This window comes from Oncorhynchus kisutch, linkage group LG2 (genome assembly GCF_002021735.2).
Source record: "Oncorhynchus kisutch isolate 150728-3 linkage group LG2, Okis_V2, whole genome shotgun sequence".
NCBI lineage: Eukaryota > Metazoa > Chordata > Actinopteri > Salmoniformes > Salmonidae > Oncorhynchus > Oncorhynchus kisutch.
Genome location: NC_034175.2, coordinates 29,779,478 through 29,796,250, shown reverse-complemented (window position 1 = coordinate 29,796,250; position 16,773 = coordinate 29,779,478). Strand labels below are relative to the sequence as shown.

At 42.4% G+C, this 16,773-nt stretch overlaps 1 protein-coding gene across 12 annotated transcripts in view; it reads right to left on the bottom strand.

The window, feature by feature from the left end:
• The window catches only part of ptprub (protein tyrosine phosphatase receptor type Ub), a 350,658-nt gene that overhangs the window by 92,413 nt on the left and 241,472 nt on the right, over nt 1-16,773 (bottom strand). For all 12 annotated transcript variants that reach the window (XM_031793010.1, XM_031793031.1, XM_031792998.1 and 9 more), the window contains exons 13-14: nt 10,473-10,509; nt 1,750-1,888 (exon numbers count right to left, since the gene is read on the bottom strand). In XM_031793010.1, the coding sequence (XP_031648870.1) occupies nt 1,750-1,888; nt 10,473-10,509 (176 nt within the window). The remainder of the gene's footprint in view (nt 1-1,749; nt 1,889-10,472; nt 10,510-16,773) is intronic.

The window sequence follows — 16,773 nt, the reverse complement described above, 5'->3', positions numbered from 1 at the left end:
GGACAGATTTTTCCACATTGCTGGCTCGGGCATTTGAACCACCTTTCGTTTACTGGCCCAACGCTCTTAACCGCTAACCTGCCACCCACAGTATGTTTGTTACACTGGTAAGGCATTTTTAACCGGAACCAACAGGAACCTTTAATTATATCCTCTCCATAGCCATGCAAATGCGACAGAGAGCTACTGATTAATAGACTGGAAACGATATGAACTGAGTTCTCCCTACAACATCCCTGCTCAATGTGTAAATGTACACTACCGGTCAACAGTTTTAGAACACCTACTCTTTCAAGGGTTTTTCTTTATGGAATCCTGTAGTAACCAAAAAAAGTGTTAAACAAATACATATTTTTTTTTTTATATTTCAGATTCTTCAAATAGCCACCCTTTGCCTTGATGACAGATTTGGACACTCCTGGCATTCTCTCAACCAGCTTCATGACGTAATCACCTGAACAAGCATAGACCAGATTCTGAGTTATGATGGGGTTGGAACTAAGCTCACGAGGCATTTAAATGTCCCTCGAGAATTAGGGGTATATACAGTGCTCTCCGAAATTATTAGGACAGTAAATCATTTTTTGTCTTTTGGCTCTACTCCAAAAGTTTGGATTTGAACTCAAACAATGACAATGAGATTACAGTGCAGAAAGTTACAGAAGCACAAATATCATACCCACCAAAAAATTCTAACTTCCCCTGTTATTGTAATGGTGAGAAGTTAGCATGTTTTAGGTGTATGATATTTGTGCATCTGTAACTTTCTCACTCATCATGATTCACTTTAATTTAGGATTATCCATAATCATGGTAGCATCCACATTCACGTAGAAGTGATTAGAAACATTCTACTCTTATTTATAAAATGTTTACCATTCATTTCTATTGGACACAAAACCATCTGAAACAAAAAACACCAAAAAACAGCAAATGCATCCAACAAATGTGTAGAGTCACAAGCTTGATGTAGTAATTTGGGAACACAAATACTTATTTTTGACTACTTTAATACACATTTGCTTTAATACAAGTGAATTTGTCCGAATACTTTTGCTCCTCTAAAATGTTGGGACTATGTACAAAAGGTTCTATAATTTCTAAACGGTTCACCCGATATGGATGAAAATACCATTGTTTGATTTCAAATCCAAACGTGTCAAGTATAGAGCTAAAAGAAGAAAAAAAACTTCACTGTGTCAAGTCACTCCTGTGAAAGGGAGTATATGAGTAGGGTGTAACATCTGAGTCATATGCCACCATAAAAGGTGTTTGGGGCGACCCTCTCGTTGTCACCACCTGCGGGGAGGTGAGACCTTTGGGAGATAGTGGCTAGGCTAATTATCTACCTTAAGCACACCTTTTCTCTCTCAATTAACCTCTCATTTATGGGTCACGCCACAGCCCGGCATGTGTAATTAAATTGTATTTAATTAAACAATTCACACTAAGATAAGCTCTGCCGATGAGAACGGTGTGGTCCCTCTGATACACCATAAGGGAACGGTAGTGCATCTAACTCTCTCCCTCTCCAACACAACCTGGCCCTTTGGGAAGACTCGAGGGTAGAATCTAAAAAACAGCACCAACATTCTACAGATACACAAGCATGGTTTGTGTGGTCCAGAGAATAGGAAACAAATAATTTACCACCCTGTGTGGTAATCATGTGCCTCTGAGGAAAGTTACCTATTTGGCTAACTGAGTGAGGACCGAGAAGTGGTATAAAAATGTGGGCCAGTGACTCACCCCTTCCTGATGACGATGATGATAGCCCCCAGGAGCAGGATGAGCACCACCAGGCCCCCAGCACACACCCCCAGGATCAGGCCCATCTCCTCTGAGTGTTGGGACACCTCCAGAGCCCGTCGGTGGTCCTTACAGGCCGCTGAGAGAGAGTGATGAAGGGAGGAGGGGGGAAGCAGAGATGGGATGAAGTGAGAGAGAAAAGAGGTGGGACAGAGAGTGGGGTAGAAAGAGAGCAAGAGAAACAGAAGGAGAGATACAGACAGAGAGGGGGAACAGAAAAAAGGATACAGAGAAAGAAAGAAATGTACAGGCTTAAAAAAATGGCTCTATTCACACTAGCACCCTGATCGCTGAGAAAAGATAGAATCTTTCAAAACAGACTGACTCTTCACCGCCACATCTGTAAATTCATATGCACGGTTGAATTTATTTCTATGGCAGTGTGTTTCAAGGGACAATTGTTACATATCGAAACTGTCTGGCTACCAGAATGCACAATAAAAACATTTACAAAAAGGGTGTGTGGTGCCCACATTTTAAGCAGCCAATAGAGAATCACCATGACCTCACCAGCGCATCAGCTCCTGCTAAAATAGACACCTTGTGTTCATTAGACAAAATAATTGGATGGGAGACACAAACAGACCACTGTCATGTGAGAGCTTTTCAATAGGCAAATCATATTGGCTATTTCTCTGCTCGTTTAATAGCCATGGAGAAAGATTTGTGTCTCCTACGACAACAAAAGCCCTTTGTGTCTTCGAGTGATGCACAGGATAGGAAGGTTGAGATATACTGTATGAGGCCAGGGATAAAAGTTGTCTAGGACTGGGAGAATGTTTTGTGGAGGGTCTTCATAAACTTGCCACACTGAGTACCTGGGTCGTGTTCTATGGGCACCAAACAGAAGAACACAGACTGAAATAAAGTGCCTACCTGTACCTTTTCGTTTTCAATTGTGTGCCCTAATGAATGTGACTTTGCTTGAAGACATTCTGTACAACCGCAGTATGTTTAATGCCACATCAAAACAAGTGTTGATTTTTTGTGGAGGAAATCCAAGAAAATAATAATCTAAATCCAAGATGATAGTGTGGTTAATTTAAATTTACACGAGTACAGTAGAGTATGGGTGGCAGGTAGTCTAGCTGTTAAGAGCATTGGGCCTGTAACCGAAAAGTTGCTAGTTCAAATCCCCTAACCGGCAAGGTGGAAAAATGTGCTCTTCTGCCCTTGAGCAAGGAAGTTAACAACTGCTCCTTGGGTGCCAATGATGTCGATTAAGGCAGCCCCCTGCACTTCTCTCATTCAGAGGGGTTAAATACAGAAGACATTTCGGTTGAATGCATTCTGTTGTGCAACTTACTAGGTATTCCCCTTTTCCCAGTATAACTTCAAGGTGTCCCATTGTCTGTAAGATATGTTAAAGGCCATTATTATAATAGCAAGTTACTCATCTCATTGGCACAAAGCTCTACACGTATGGAAATGGAAGGAGAAGCAAGAAGCTATTTATGTCTTGTAGCAGGAACCCACTTATCGACTTTCTCTGTGTAGTGTCAGCCTCTCCTTATGGCCCAAATAGCCCTGCAACCAGCCCTACTGTGCCTTTAGGAACCGTTGCACAGCCATTCTCTAGTGGAGGAGAAAGTCAGAGCTGGCCTAAGGAAAGAGGTCTAGAAAGCTAGCTAGCGGTTGGAATAAAGAGGCTCACAAGGGCAAAATGAGATCTGGGGCAGAGGAAAGGGAAAATAAGCCATGTTTTAGCCCTCTCCTTCTACAACCAGGCCCAGGGGCATTTTACCAACCTCATCCCTATGGGGGAGAACTCTTACAGTACATTTTGGAAAGGTTTGTGGTTGGTGTGGAGTGTTTAATGAAAAATCACCAAATACTGTTTATGCTAGGGGATAGTTCCAAAGTTTTAGCAGCCATGTATGTTTTTACAGTCTATTACATTTATTCAGATAATTACCATAGATGTCATTGGTGTACAGGTCACGTAGACTAATGGACTCTGAGCCTTGTGTCTCCCCTGACAAAATGAATACGTCCTTGGAGTTCTATACACGAGTATCACAGGTAATCTTTTTGTGTATCACAAGTTTGCTTGACATACAAGGGTGACAGGTAAAACTAATTCAGCCAGCCTCCCTTCAGAAAGCATTCATACTCTTTGACAAATTCCACATTTTGTTAAGTTACAGGCCAAATTCAAAATGGATTAAATATATAGTTTTTCTCACCCATCTACACACAATACCCCATGATGACAAAGTGAAAACATGGTTTTAAAAATGTGTGCAAATTTATTGAAAATGAAATACAGAAATATCAAATTTACATAAGTATTCACACCCCTAAGTCAATATTTTGTAGAAGCACCTTTAGCAGCGATTACAGCTATGACTCTTTCTGGGTAATTTTCTAAGAGCTTTCCACACCTGGATTGTCAAATCCAATAAAACTTTATTTGTCACATGTGCCCGAATACAACCTTACTGTGAAATGCTAACTTAAAAGCCCCTATACAACAGTGCAGTTCAAGAAGAGTTAAGAAAACATTTATCAACTAAAATAAAAAATATTATAAAAACACAAAAACGAGGCTATATACAGGGGGTAACGGTACCGAGTCATTGTGCAGGGGTACAGGTTAGTTGAGGTAATTTGTACATGTAGGTAGGGGTGAAGGGACTATGCATAGATAATAAACAGCGAGCAGCAGCACTGTACAAAACAATTGGGGGGGAGGGGGGAGGGTCAATGTAATAGTCTGGTGGCCATTTGATTAATTGTTCAGCAGTCTTATGGCTTTGGGGCAGAAGCTGTTAAGGATCCTTTTGGTCCTAGATTGCCGTGCGGTAGCAGAGAACACAGTCTATGACTTGGGTGACTGGAGTCTATGACAATTTTATGGGCTTTCCTCTGACACCGCCTATTATATAGATCCTGGATTGCAGGAAGCTTGGTCCCAGTGATGTACTGGGCCGTACGCACTACCCTCTGTAGCGCCTTACGGTCAGATGCCAAGCAGTTGTCATACCAGGCGGTGATGCAACCGGTCAGGATGCTTTTGATGGTGCAGCTGTATAACTTTTGAGGATCTGGGGACCCATGGCAAATCTTTTCAATCTCCTGAGGGGAAAAGGTTTTGTCGTGCCCTCTTCACGACTGTCTTGGTGTGTTTGGACCATGATTGTTCATGTGGACACCAAGGAATTTGAAGCTCTCAACCCACTCCACTACAGCCCCGTTGATGTTAATCCTTGGGGTTCTGTACACGAGTGTTGTGCAACATTTGCCCAATATTCTTTTCAAAATATGGAGAGTGGAACTCAGTAATGTGTTTTTACCCAAATATAACTCTTTATATTCAGGACATAAAGTGAATTGCTCAACGGGATACTCAATATCTTCTTTTTTAAAATCCATCTACCAATAGGTACCATTCTTTACAAGGCTTTGGAAAGCCTCCATGGTCCTTATAGTTGAATATGTGTTGACAATTCACTGCTCGACTGAGGGACCTTACAGATTATTGTATGTGTGGGGCACAATAGTCATAAAAAAATCATGTTAAACTCTATTACTGCACACAGTTAGTCCATGCAACTTATGTGACTTGTTAAGCACATTTCTACTGAACTTATATACATTTGCCATAAGAAAGGGGATGCATGCATATTCACTCAAGACAGTTCAGCTTTTCATTTAAGGGGGGGGGGGGAAACCCCAGTGAGGCTCGAGGAACCTCTCTAATGGCAAACATCAGATACGGCAACATGCAATCCCTGTTTTTCCCATCCTTATCAATTACCTTCCTGAACTTTGACTTCAGGGTATGGCTGAATCTCTCATATTCCGTCTGAGGATGGTAAACCGATGGCCTCAACTGTTTCACCTGCCACAATTTACAAACCTCTGCCATAAGGCGGGACATAAAGGGGGTCCCCTGGTCAGTAAGGATCTCCTTTGGAACCCCTACCCTGGTGAACAGGAGCACTAGTTCCTTGGAAATATTTTTGGAAGCCATCGTCCGAAGGGGAATGGCTTCTGGGTAGCAAGTGGCATAATCTAGAATGACCAGAATGTATTGGTGCCCTCTTGCGGATTTGGATAGTGGGCCCACTATATCCATCGCTATCCTCTCAAATGGCGTTTCGGTTATGGGGAGTGGCACTAACGGGCTTCTAACAGCTGGTCGGGGAGCTGTTAAAATCTCTTTGGGCTAGGGGGCAGTATTTTCACGTCCGGATGAAAAGCGTGCCCAAGTAAACTGCCAGCTACTCAGGCTCAGAAGCTAGGATTTGCATATTATTAGTAGATTTGAATAGACAACACTCTGAAGTTTCCAAAACGGTTTGAATGATATCTGTGAGTATAACATAACTTATTTGGCAGGTGAAAACGGGAAGACAAACCATCCCGGAAAAAAATTGAGGTCACTCTCTTTTCAATTAGTTTTCATTGGGAATCTAGAAGTCTAAGGCAGTTGCTTGCAGTTCCTATCACTTCCACTGGATGTCAGTTGTCTTTAGAAATTGGTTGATGTTTTTCCTTTGTGTAATGAAGAAGTAGGGCTGTCCAGAACGAGGGTCGAGTGAAGTGTACTGTTTGATAGAGGCCTGTGACCAGAAATGCTCGCTACACTTGGTTTTCCTCCGGTATTGAACACAGTTTATCCCGTCTTAAATTATATTGATTATTCACGTTAAAAAAATACCTAAAGTTGTCTTAGAAAAGTTATTTGAAATGTTTGTACAAAGATTACAGGTAACTTATGAGATATTTTGTAGTCATGTGGCGTGAGTTGCAACCAGTGTTTTTTTGGATCAAACGCACCAAATAAATTGACATTTTGGATATATAACAATGGAATTAATCCTCCCCTACTAGCACCTGTGAGGTTGGCCCCTGGGAGACCCCTTTTCTTGGCTTGAAGGCTACATGCTACTTCCTGCTTGGTCAGGGTTGATGGCTTCTCAAATATGCCATTCTTCTGGACTAACTTCGCAAAGTTAGGAAAGTATCTACCCAGTATTACATTACATGGCATCTTTGGGACCACGCCGACCTCACAATCCAGCAGACCGTCCACGGTTTGTATGCTGACTAAGGCTATGGGGTACAGATGGGTATCCCCATGAATGCACGTAACACTGATATCCTGACTTGTATCCAGTTTATGAGTCGGCACTAGGTTTGCAACGACCAGGGTAGGAATACTGCCGGAGTCCCTTCAACCATCACATATGTTTGTTTTTTGATCATTCAAGTACAGTGGTTACCGAAGGACATGCATACCATATATCAGCTTCTTCTTTTTCACAGAGGTTACATTACATTGGCTCTTCTTTAATAGGGCAGTAGGCTGCAATATGTCAAGGTTGATTATAATTGCAACAGATAATAAGGTTTCGCGGGGGGGAGACCCCCTCAACCCCAGGTCCCGGCTTTTTCCGTAGTGTCTTGGTCCCATTGTGATTCTTTCCTCACGGCCCCACACTGCTCTCTTCCCCCTCCAAATGTTGGGACAGTTTTACTCTGTTCGCTGGTTCGCCCAGGCCTGGGGAATGGGGATCTTTCCTCCTGTGCCTGCTAAGCTGTTCCTGCCGTACAATACCCTTCAACCAGGCCCACGAGATGGTTGGTGGAATGTACCTCGTTCCGGCCAACCCATCGTCAAACTTCTTGGGGTAGATCTCGCTGAAACTGGTCGAGTACGATGGTCTCGACGTCCTCGGCGGATGAATGGGTCTCCGGGAGCAACCATTACCGTGTCAGGTGAAGCAAGTTGATCATCTGTGTTCATCTGTTGTCCAGGTCGATAGGACCCCTGGTGGAAGCGGTGTGCCGTCACGGTATCGGTCACTGCCAGTCTCTTCAGAATCTCTCCCTTTAGTTTATCGTAATCCTGTGCATCTTTCAACTCCAGGTCAAAATACACTTTTTGAGCATCCCCTGACAGGTATGGTGCCAGAAGCCCTGCCCATTCTTCTTTCGGCCACCTCTCCCCCTCTGCCATCCGTTTGAAGGTGGTGAGATATGCTTCCACATCACCCTGTCATTCCTTGAAGAAAATTATTGGCCCGCCTCTGGGTATTTGTAGCTGGTAACTGAGCCCCAATTTGGTCCGCTAGCTCCTATAGGCCTTCTCTTAACTCCCGGGTATTTCTCTCTTGCTCCTCTCTGAGCAGCTGGTTGGTGCGGTGCTGGACCTGTAACGTGTCCTGATACATTTGCATTGAATCATGATGAGCTCAATGATGTTAAGCTCAAGTTGCCTCTTGTTGGGCGGCCGCCGCTTGTAACAGGGCCTGTATGGCTCCCTCCATACTCATTAACCTGAGAAAACTGTCATAACCAAACAAAGCCACAAAAAAAACTGACCTCCCTTTGGAGTACCAACTGAAAAAAAAAATTCTCTACCTAACCAGCGGTATGGTTAGTCCATTTTCCCGCATTCTCCACCAGGTGTGGCAAATCTCTTCAAGATTAGGAGCGTTTGTCACAAATTCCGTGGGAAACTTTCAGTTTAAATCACCCCATAACGAGTTCTTTCGAACAAGACAGTACCTGTGTGTTTGTTTCTCCATCCTGGTCCACGCAGGCCACAGGCAAGGTCAAGGATAGCAGGGTTCGGTACACGAATCAGGTTCTCGGTAGGTCCAGATCCAAACGCCAACAGGCACGTCCAAACAGTCCAGCTCATACACGGTAAATCCAGCCGATATATATAGTCTCTTTCTCTATGGTTCACAGATCCTTCCAGCCCTTTCTCTCCCTCTTCCTGGTTTGTCTTGACCCTTTATCTGTGGGTCGGCCCCACCTTCTGAGGGTTCCCCTTGCTTCTGGGAATTGTAGATGGCAGTCGGCCATTTTGTGATCTGTAGTTCTGACCGGTGTGGCCATTCTAGTGATAGGGCAGAGCCCGTTTATTAGATCTGCTCTCACATGTGTCATTTATCACTCGACCCCCTTCTTTGCTACATTACCAACACAGAGAGATGGAGAAGCCATATATAACTTCAATTCATCATGTGAAATACAGGAGCAGGCCTATATTTTTTATCCTAATAACATGGCTGCGGGGGAAAAAATATATTTATTTAACTGACACCCTGGACAGATAGGATCATCTTGCCACACTTAGTCTGGGAATTTATATTAGCCAAACATTATATTTTTTCCACATTAATCCATACACCTACCGGCTGGCTGAGAGTGGGGAAATTGGCACTTAGAGGATAAATGGAAGTCTATTGTTGTGTTGGGAGCAGCCAAGAGATTGTTAATTAAATTGTCACCTGGAAGTTGATATGCAATCTCCAGCTTTGTTATCTAAACCCAAATCATTTTCCTGCACTTTGATGATCATAGGCTGTTGAAAAGTAACGCTTCACGACCAGTAAAATGCGGTGATGCAGCAGCAACCATTTTTAACGTTAGAGGGATCACATAGATAAAAAATCACTAACTGCTGACACTGATGTGTTGTACCTTGACATTTAAAATGATCTGGGGTATCCTAATTGTCAGTTTAGTTCCATCAGTTTCTAAAGCTGGTCTTCTTACTTAACCCTGTCAGCCACCATATTTTTTCCTGTTTTTCAAGCAGGATGTTAAAAGGCTGACTAAAAAGTAGCTAAAGTTGATAATAACTCATTTGAAAGCTATTTGGGGAGTTAAAACACAAATGTGGCTGAATGTTCAAATACATTTTCATAGGGTTGTCATCAAGGCCCTTTATGTTTTCTTTCCCTCTCTCTCTCACTGCCTACAGTATGTGCTAGAGAAAAGAGACATGCACTATGTAATGTTCATCAATGTGTCGAGGCGTAATTAATCAAAGCCCAACTGGGTGTCTGTGAGGAGCAGATGGAGTGAGACGCAAAGCTAAAATGGCTTGCCTTGCCTTTTGGATTCATGCTTCAAGAGAGCCTGGTCTCTTTCATTACTCAGTCACAAAAAGAGGCCTTCACCGAAAAGTGCACCTTGCCAAGTCAATTTACTAGCAAGACTAGCTTACTGTTGCAGCGCTATGATAACTATAAATACGTTACTTTTAGTCAGCATGATCCAACAGCGAACAACGGCAGAGGGGGAGAGCCTGTCGTGCCATCAGAAGTCAATTTCTATACCCTTTTCATGTCCATTTGAGTCCCTATGGCAGGGTGATAGAGAGTGGGAGGGAGGAAGGGGGGAGAAACATTGCTCATATTGATGGGCTCAGGTAGTTCCATCTGTGTTTCTGATGTGAAGGGCCCTTCTTGAGCAGACAGGGGCCAAAAGCCCTCAGATGTTTCTCTCCCCCTCCGAGTAGTGTAGCTGTCTGATGGGAACAGTGGAACTGCCAGTGGAACTGCCTTTGATATGGTTGTGTCCCCCCAAACAAACATGATGAAAGCCTGATCTCTAATCTCTCCCTGCTTGCTGTCCTTTTCTCTGAAGGCAAGAGTCGGCCTCAACACTAAACAACATGGATCTTTCAGAGAAATCCCCCTGCTTCTTCCACATGCTAAACTCCATCTACAGTACATGTCTGGAATACCAGCACAAAGACAAGTGTTTGGACCTGAACCCAACACATATTTTCATCTGGAGTTGCATTTAGAGTGTAAGGTCAACATGCTACAGTAAAGCCTACAGGACTTCAGAGACTCGGGGAGATCCATAAAAGGTCACCGTTTTGGTCAATGAAAATATTAATGTTGACTTACCTTTCCGGGCTATTCGGATGCAGTTTATTCTCGTTTCCTGAAAAAAAGAGGGAATACAGAGATCAGAGGTGGGAACATTGCCAATGCTTTGCATCCTGTAGAATGCAGGCAGTAACTATGCACCTAGCATTATATATTATTTTGGCTGAACCATAATGAAAATTTTATTTTGAAAATAAAATCACAAATAAAATTATTTTCAACAGATGAAAATAAGACAAACATTCACTGTAGGATTTTCTTAGATCTTTAGGGACCAGCATATTTGAATGAAAGACACTAAAAAGTGCCCCATGAGTGGAATACTGAGGCGGCATTCAATCAGCTAAAATGATAGTCACTAAAATGATAGTCACATATGACACCAGTGAATGTCAAACAATATTAAAGCCAAGAGTTGAGGTGAAGTGTTTAAAGAGAGAACGGAAGATTTGATGAAAGGGAAAATAACCGAATTGTGAAGATGGCCCTGGACCAATATGCCGCTATAAAAATGAATTAATTTCCTTCGAATTTCAGCTGATGACATCTTGATGTTATGAAAAGGATCTTTGTCAAACAACACTAATGAGAATTAAGACCCTAATCCAATTCCGTCTCGCCACCTCGACGAAGAGATGCATTATCAAATTAAGATTTACAGATGCTAATTCAGGCCTTATGGGACAATTATGCAAATCTGCCCATCCGGAAAGGAGCAAGAGCCATCCTCTCAAACTGCGGCTAAATTGCCTTTTTTAATTGAAAATCCATTTCAAGCTGACTTCTTCCTAAACCCACTCAAACCTATGGTGATGTTTCTTTCCTAAAAAACAGACACGTAGCGAGGCATATTGAAGACACACACACAATCCACAAACAAACTGACTAAAACATTCATACACATTCAGCTCTCTTTCTCTCTCATCTGTAAGCGCTATGGAAATGTATTTGCGGGATGCTTTTGGACATTTAAATACAATGGGCTCTTAGAAGACTATCAAGACAGACAAAAACCAGACCATAAAAATACAGGGTAATTCCTTACTGCATCAAGGCAATCATTTGCAGGAATCTATGCAGGAATCCCATGCTGACTTAACACTTGTGCTTAATACAGGCAAAACAAAATAAATGTTGTTTTTAAACTCTCGTAAGAACATTTCAGATGAACTACATGTTCGCTCATTAGATGGTTCTCCAATTGAATGTGTCCCACATATAAATACTTTGGCTTGTGTGATAGTGACTGATCCCCGATTGTTGAGTCACTGTCGCAGGACTTAAACCCGCATCCTTCCACTCAATCAAAGTCACGAAAGAGACCATGCCCAGTCTGGCTTTCCAAAAGCAAATCTGTCATTCCGGGTGATGGGGAATAAGACTGAGCAGACTTGGTTTACTGCATTTGACAGAAACATTTGTAACGCAGAAAGTAGAGGTGATATATTGCAGCTCAAACCATCCATACTGGCACGTCGTTGTCTGTACGAGGAAGGCAGTAGAGTGGAGTTAATTGGTGATCTGGAGAGCAGAAATGGATAGCCCACATAGGGGACACTGATGCCCTGCCGCCCACACAAACTGTGCCAGTCATGCCAGAGGGGTTGGCAGCCCTGGCAGACATCGTTACTACAGTACACGCAGGTTAGCCTGTGTGAGTGTGCCATTAGGAGACGCAGTGGGTGTTGTGATTGAAATGCTGTCCATGCTGTGGTTTTCAAAGAGCCAGTCAGAATGCACCATCTTTCAAGTGCCTCTTTACATGCATCAATCAAAGCAATTGCACACAGGCTTGACAGCAAACCTCCAGCTCATTAGCATGAGTAAATGCCAAATATTGTTAGTCTCCTTCACTTTTTAAACGTCTCTGCCAATGTTAATGACAGCCACTTATAGCAGAAATGTTGGTCCTTAACAAAGCTTATTTAGACCAAAATAAAACATTTGTGATGCTGTGATAATTAACCAAACACAGACAATTAAGGAACAAATTAGGAATATAAGCACAGTATACCGTATAAGACCTAAGCAAAAATACTGAACTCTACTAAAAAAAATACCAGATCATCAGAAATACAGGGAAGCAGGGTGCTCAATGGAAGATTTAAATTCAAAAATATACTTATGCCTGTAATATACTTACACCATCAGTAAAGAGCTTTACCATGGTTCAACTGTTCAACTGTCAAACCCATTTCTTGGCCGGCAGTGGAGCGGAGAACATGCAAGGGGGACTTCCTGAAGGTTAGGGCTCCCGAGTGGCACAGCGGTGTAAGAGGTGCTAGAGGCGTCATTACAGACCCTGGTTCAATTCCCGGCTGAATCACAACCGGCCATGATTGGGAGTCCCATAGGGCGGTTGTCCGGGTTTGGCCGGGGTAGGCCGTCATTGTAAATAAGAATTTGTTCTTAACTGAATTGCCTAGTTAAATAAAAAATAAAAAGTTTGTCATATTGTAGACATGGGCCAAGGAGTGAGGCAGGCCAAAAACCACCCAGGGGTGGCAGGTAACCTAGTGGTTAGAAAGTTGGGCCAGTAACTGAAAGGTTGCTGGATTGAATCACCGAGCTGACAAGCTAAAAATCCATTGTTCTGCCCTGGAAAAAGGCAGTAAACCCATTGTTCCCCGTAGGCGTCAACCCATTGTTCCCCGTAGGCGTCAACCCATTGTTCCCGTTTAAACTGACTTTCCTGGTAAAAACCTTTTTTTACAACCTCGGCCTAAAATAAAGTCCAGAACATTTTAACAGCTCTCCCTGCTAATTTAAAACTATCTCAGATCACCAGAGTACTGCTGTAGTGAAGTGATAACCTTCAAATAAATGTCAACCAAATCACTATGAGGTTACTGTTCCATATTGAAAGACCATGCATTCTCAAACAAATCAGGTACCCCATGATATTGCTGGTAGCATAGCAAGCTAGGGGAATAGTCATAAAATGAACGAAGCTATCTAGCCGGCAGACACTTCGAAAAGTATAAAGAACCCTTGACTTTTTCCACATTTTGTTAGGTTACAGCCATATTCTAAAATGTATTCAATAGTTGTTTTTGCTCATCAAAATACACACAATACCCCATAATGACATAGAAAAATCAAGTTTTTTGAAATGTTTGCTAATTTATATATATATATTTTTTTACAGAAATATGACATTTACATAAGTATTCAGACCCTTTACTCAGCACTTTGTTGAAGCACATTCGGCAGCAATTAAAGCCTCGAGTCTTCTTGGGTATGCAGCTAGAAGCTTGGCACACCTGTAATTGGGTAGTTTCTCCCATTCTTCTCTGTAGATCCTCTCAAGCTCTGTCAGATTGGATGGGGAGCATTGCTGCAAGGCTATTTTCAGGTCTCTCCAGAGATGTTCGTTTGGGTTCAAGTCCGGGCTCTGGCTGTGCCACTCAAGGACATTCAGAGACTTGTCCCAGAAGCCACTCCTGCGTTGTGTTGGCTGTGTGCTTAGGGTCGGTGTCTTGTTTGAAGGTAAACCTTCATCCCAGTCTGAAGTCCTGAGCGCTCTGGAGCAGGTTTCCATTAAGCATCTCTCTGTACTTTTCTCCGTTTATCTTTGCCTCGATCCTGACTAGTCTTCCAATCGCTTCTGCTGAAAAACACCCCCAAAGCATGATGCTGTCACCACCATGATTCACCGTAGGGATGGTGCCAGGTTTCCTCCAAACGTGACGCTTGGCATTCAGGCCAAAGAGTTCAATCTTGGTTTCATCAGACAAAATAATCTTGTTTCTCATGGTCTAAGAGTCTTTAGGTGCTATTTGGCAAACTCCAAGCAGGCTGTCATTTGCCTTTCACTGAGGAGTGCCTGATTGGTGAAGTGTTGCAGAGATGGTTGTCCTTCTGGAAGCTTCTCCCATCTTCACAGAGGAACTCTAGAGCTCTGTCAGAGTTCCCATCAGGTTCTTGGTCACCTCCCTGACCAAGGCCCTTCTCCAACGATTGCTCAGTTTGGCTAGGATGACAGCTCAACTGTGGGACCTTATATAGACAGGTGTATGCCTTTCCAAATCATGTCCAATCAACTGAATTTACCATAGGTGGACTCCAATCAAGTTGTAGAAACATCTCAAGGATGATACATGGAAACAGGATGCACCTGAGTTCAATTTAGAGTCTCACAGCAAAAAGTCTGAAAACATATGTAAATAAGGTATCTGTTTTTTTATTTTAATATATATGCAAACATTTCTAAAAAACTGTTTTCATTTTGTCATTATGGGGTATTGTGTCTAGATTGCTAATCCATTTTAGAAGAAGGCTGTAACGTAACCAAATGTGGAAAAAGTCAAGGGATCTGAATACTTTCCGAAGGCAATGTATATCCCATGAGTGGCCCTGCCATAGACTTCTTCTGGCTTTACATTATACAGTGTAGCGGTATTGTTAGAGAGGGGTAAAGATTAAGATTTTGCTCGGGCACCAGGCAGGTATTAACCCTGCCGAAAGGAACAGAGTAGTATAGATAGAGTACCACTACCAGACACACACACATCAGCAGAATAGAATGCCTAAAGTGTAGGTGGTTTGCCAGATAGTCAGTGGAGAGAAAAGACAAGACACCCCATATAAAACGCACATCACAGCACAGAGGTAACCCAACCAATAATACCTCATTCAATAATGGCAGAGCAATGGTTTCATAGAAACCATTGACGAGAAAGAACCCAGTCATCAACATTAGAGTATTTGCAATAATAAATAGTCAATAGTACCACACCACATCAATATAGTTCAAATAAAAATACACAATAAACTCGCAAGCAACCTCCCTTTAATAAAATGTCAACCCAAATATGTCTGGCAGGGCAATAATAGTCCAGCGACATTGAGCGATAAAAGGAAGAGCATTGAAAAATAAGAAAGTCTGCTGCAGTGTAAAGCACTGGAGCGATAGAAGGAAGAGAGAGAGGGGGGGGGGGGGTCTTAGCTGTTGACTTCAGGCTTACTCATGTCATGCAATAAAAGGCTAATTATTTACTTAAAATCATACAATGTGATTTTCTGGATTTTTGTTTTAGATTCCGTCTCTTACAGTTGAAGTGTACCTACGATAAAAATTAAAGACGTCTACACGCTTTGCAAGTAGGAAAACCTGCAAATAAGGCAGTGTATCTTGTTCTCCCCACTGTATATCCATAGTAAAACGAGTCCTATATCGACAAAATCTGAAAGGCAAGGAAGAAGTCACTGCTCCAAAACTGCCATAAAAAAAGCCAGACTACGGTTTGCAACTGCATATGCGGACAAAGATCTAAGGTCTGATGAAACAAAAATAGAACTGTTTGGCCCAAATGACCATTGTTACGTTTGAAGGAAAAAGGGGGAGGCGTGCAAGTCGAAGAACACCATCCCAACCGTGAAGCACGGGGTGACAGCATCATGTTGTGGGGGTGCTTTGCTGCAGGAGGGACTGGTGCACTTCACAAAATAGATGGTATCATGAAGCTGGGAAATTAAGTGGATATATTGAAGCAACATCTCAAGACATCAGTCAGGAAGTTAAAGCTTGGTCGCAAATGGGTCTTCCAAATGTACAATGACCCCAAGCATACTTCCAAAGTTGTGGCAAAATGGCTTAAGGACAACAAAGTCAAGGTATTGGAGTGGCCATCACAAAGCCTTGACCTCAAGTCTATAGAACATTTGTGAAAAAGTGTGTGCGAGCAAGGAGGCCTACAAACCTGACTCAGTTACACCAGCTCTGTCAGGAGTAATGGGCCAAATTCACCCAACTTATTGTGGGAAGCTTGTGGAAAGCTACCCAAAATTTTTGACCCAAGATAAACAATTTAAAGGCAATGTTGGCAAATACTAATTGAGTGTATGCAAACTTCTGACCCACTGGGAATGTGATGAAAGAAATAAAAACTCTTATTCTGACATTTCACATTCTTAAAATAAATTGTTGATCCTTACTGACCTAAAACATGGCATTTTTACTAGGATTAAATGTCAGGAATTGTGAAAAACTGAATTTAAATGTATTTGGCTAAGGTGTATGTAAACTTACGACTTCAAGTACATACTACAATTTGAGATGCCTTTTCAACGTAATGTATCATGATCATAAAGTTGAGGCAGTGGTAATTGCTCTTGATGCAGAAAAGGCGTATGATCAGATTGAGTGGAAGTATATGATGTCGGTTCTGGATCATTTCAGGTTTGGAAAGGAATGTATTAATTGGATAAGAATCATTTATGCACACCCAATGGCGTCCGTAGTAACCAATCAGGAAATGTCGCAGTCATTCCGCCTGTTCAAGGGCTGCCGACAGGGGTGCCCTATTTCGCCTGCTCT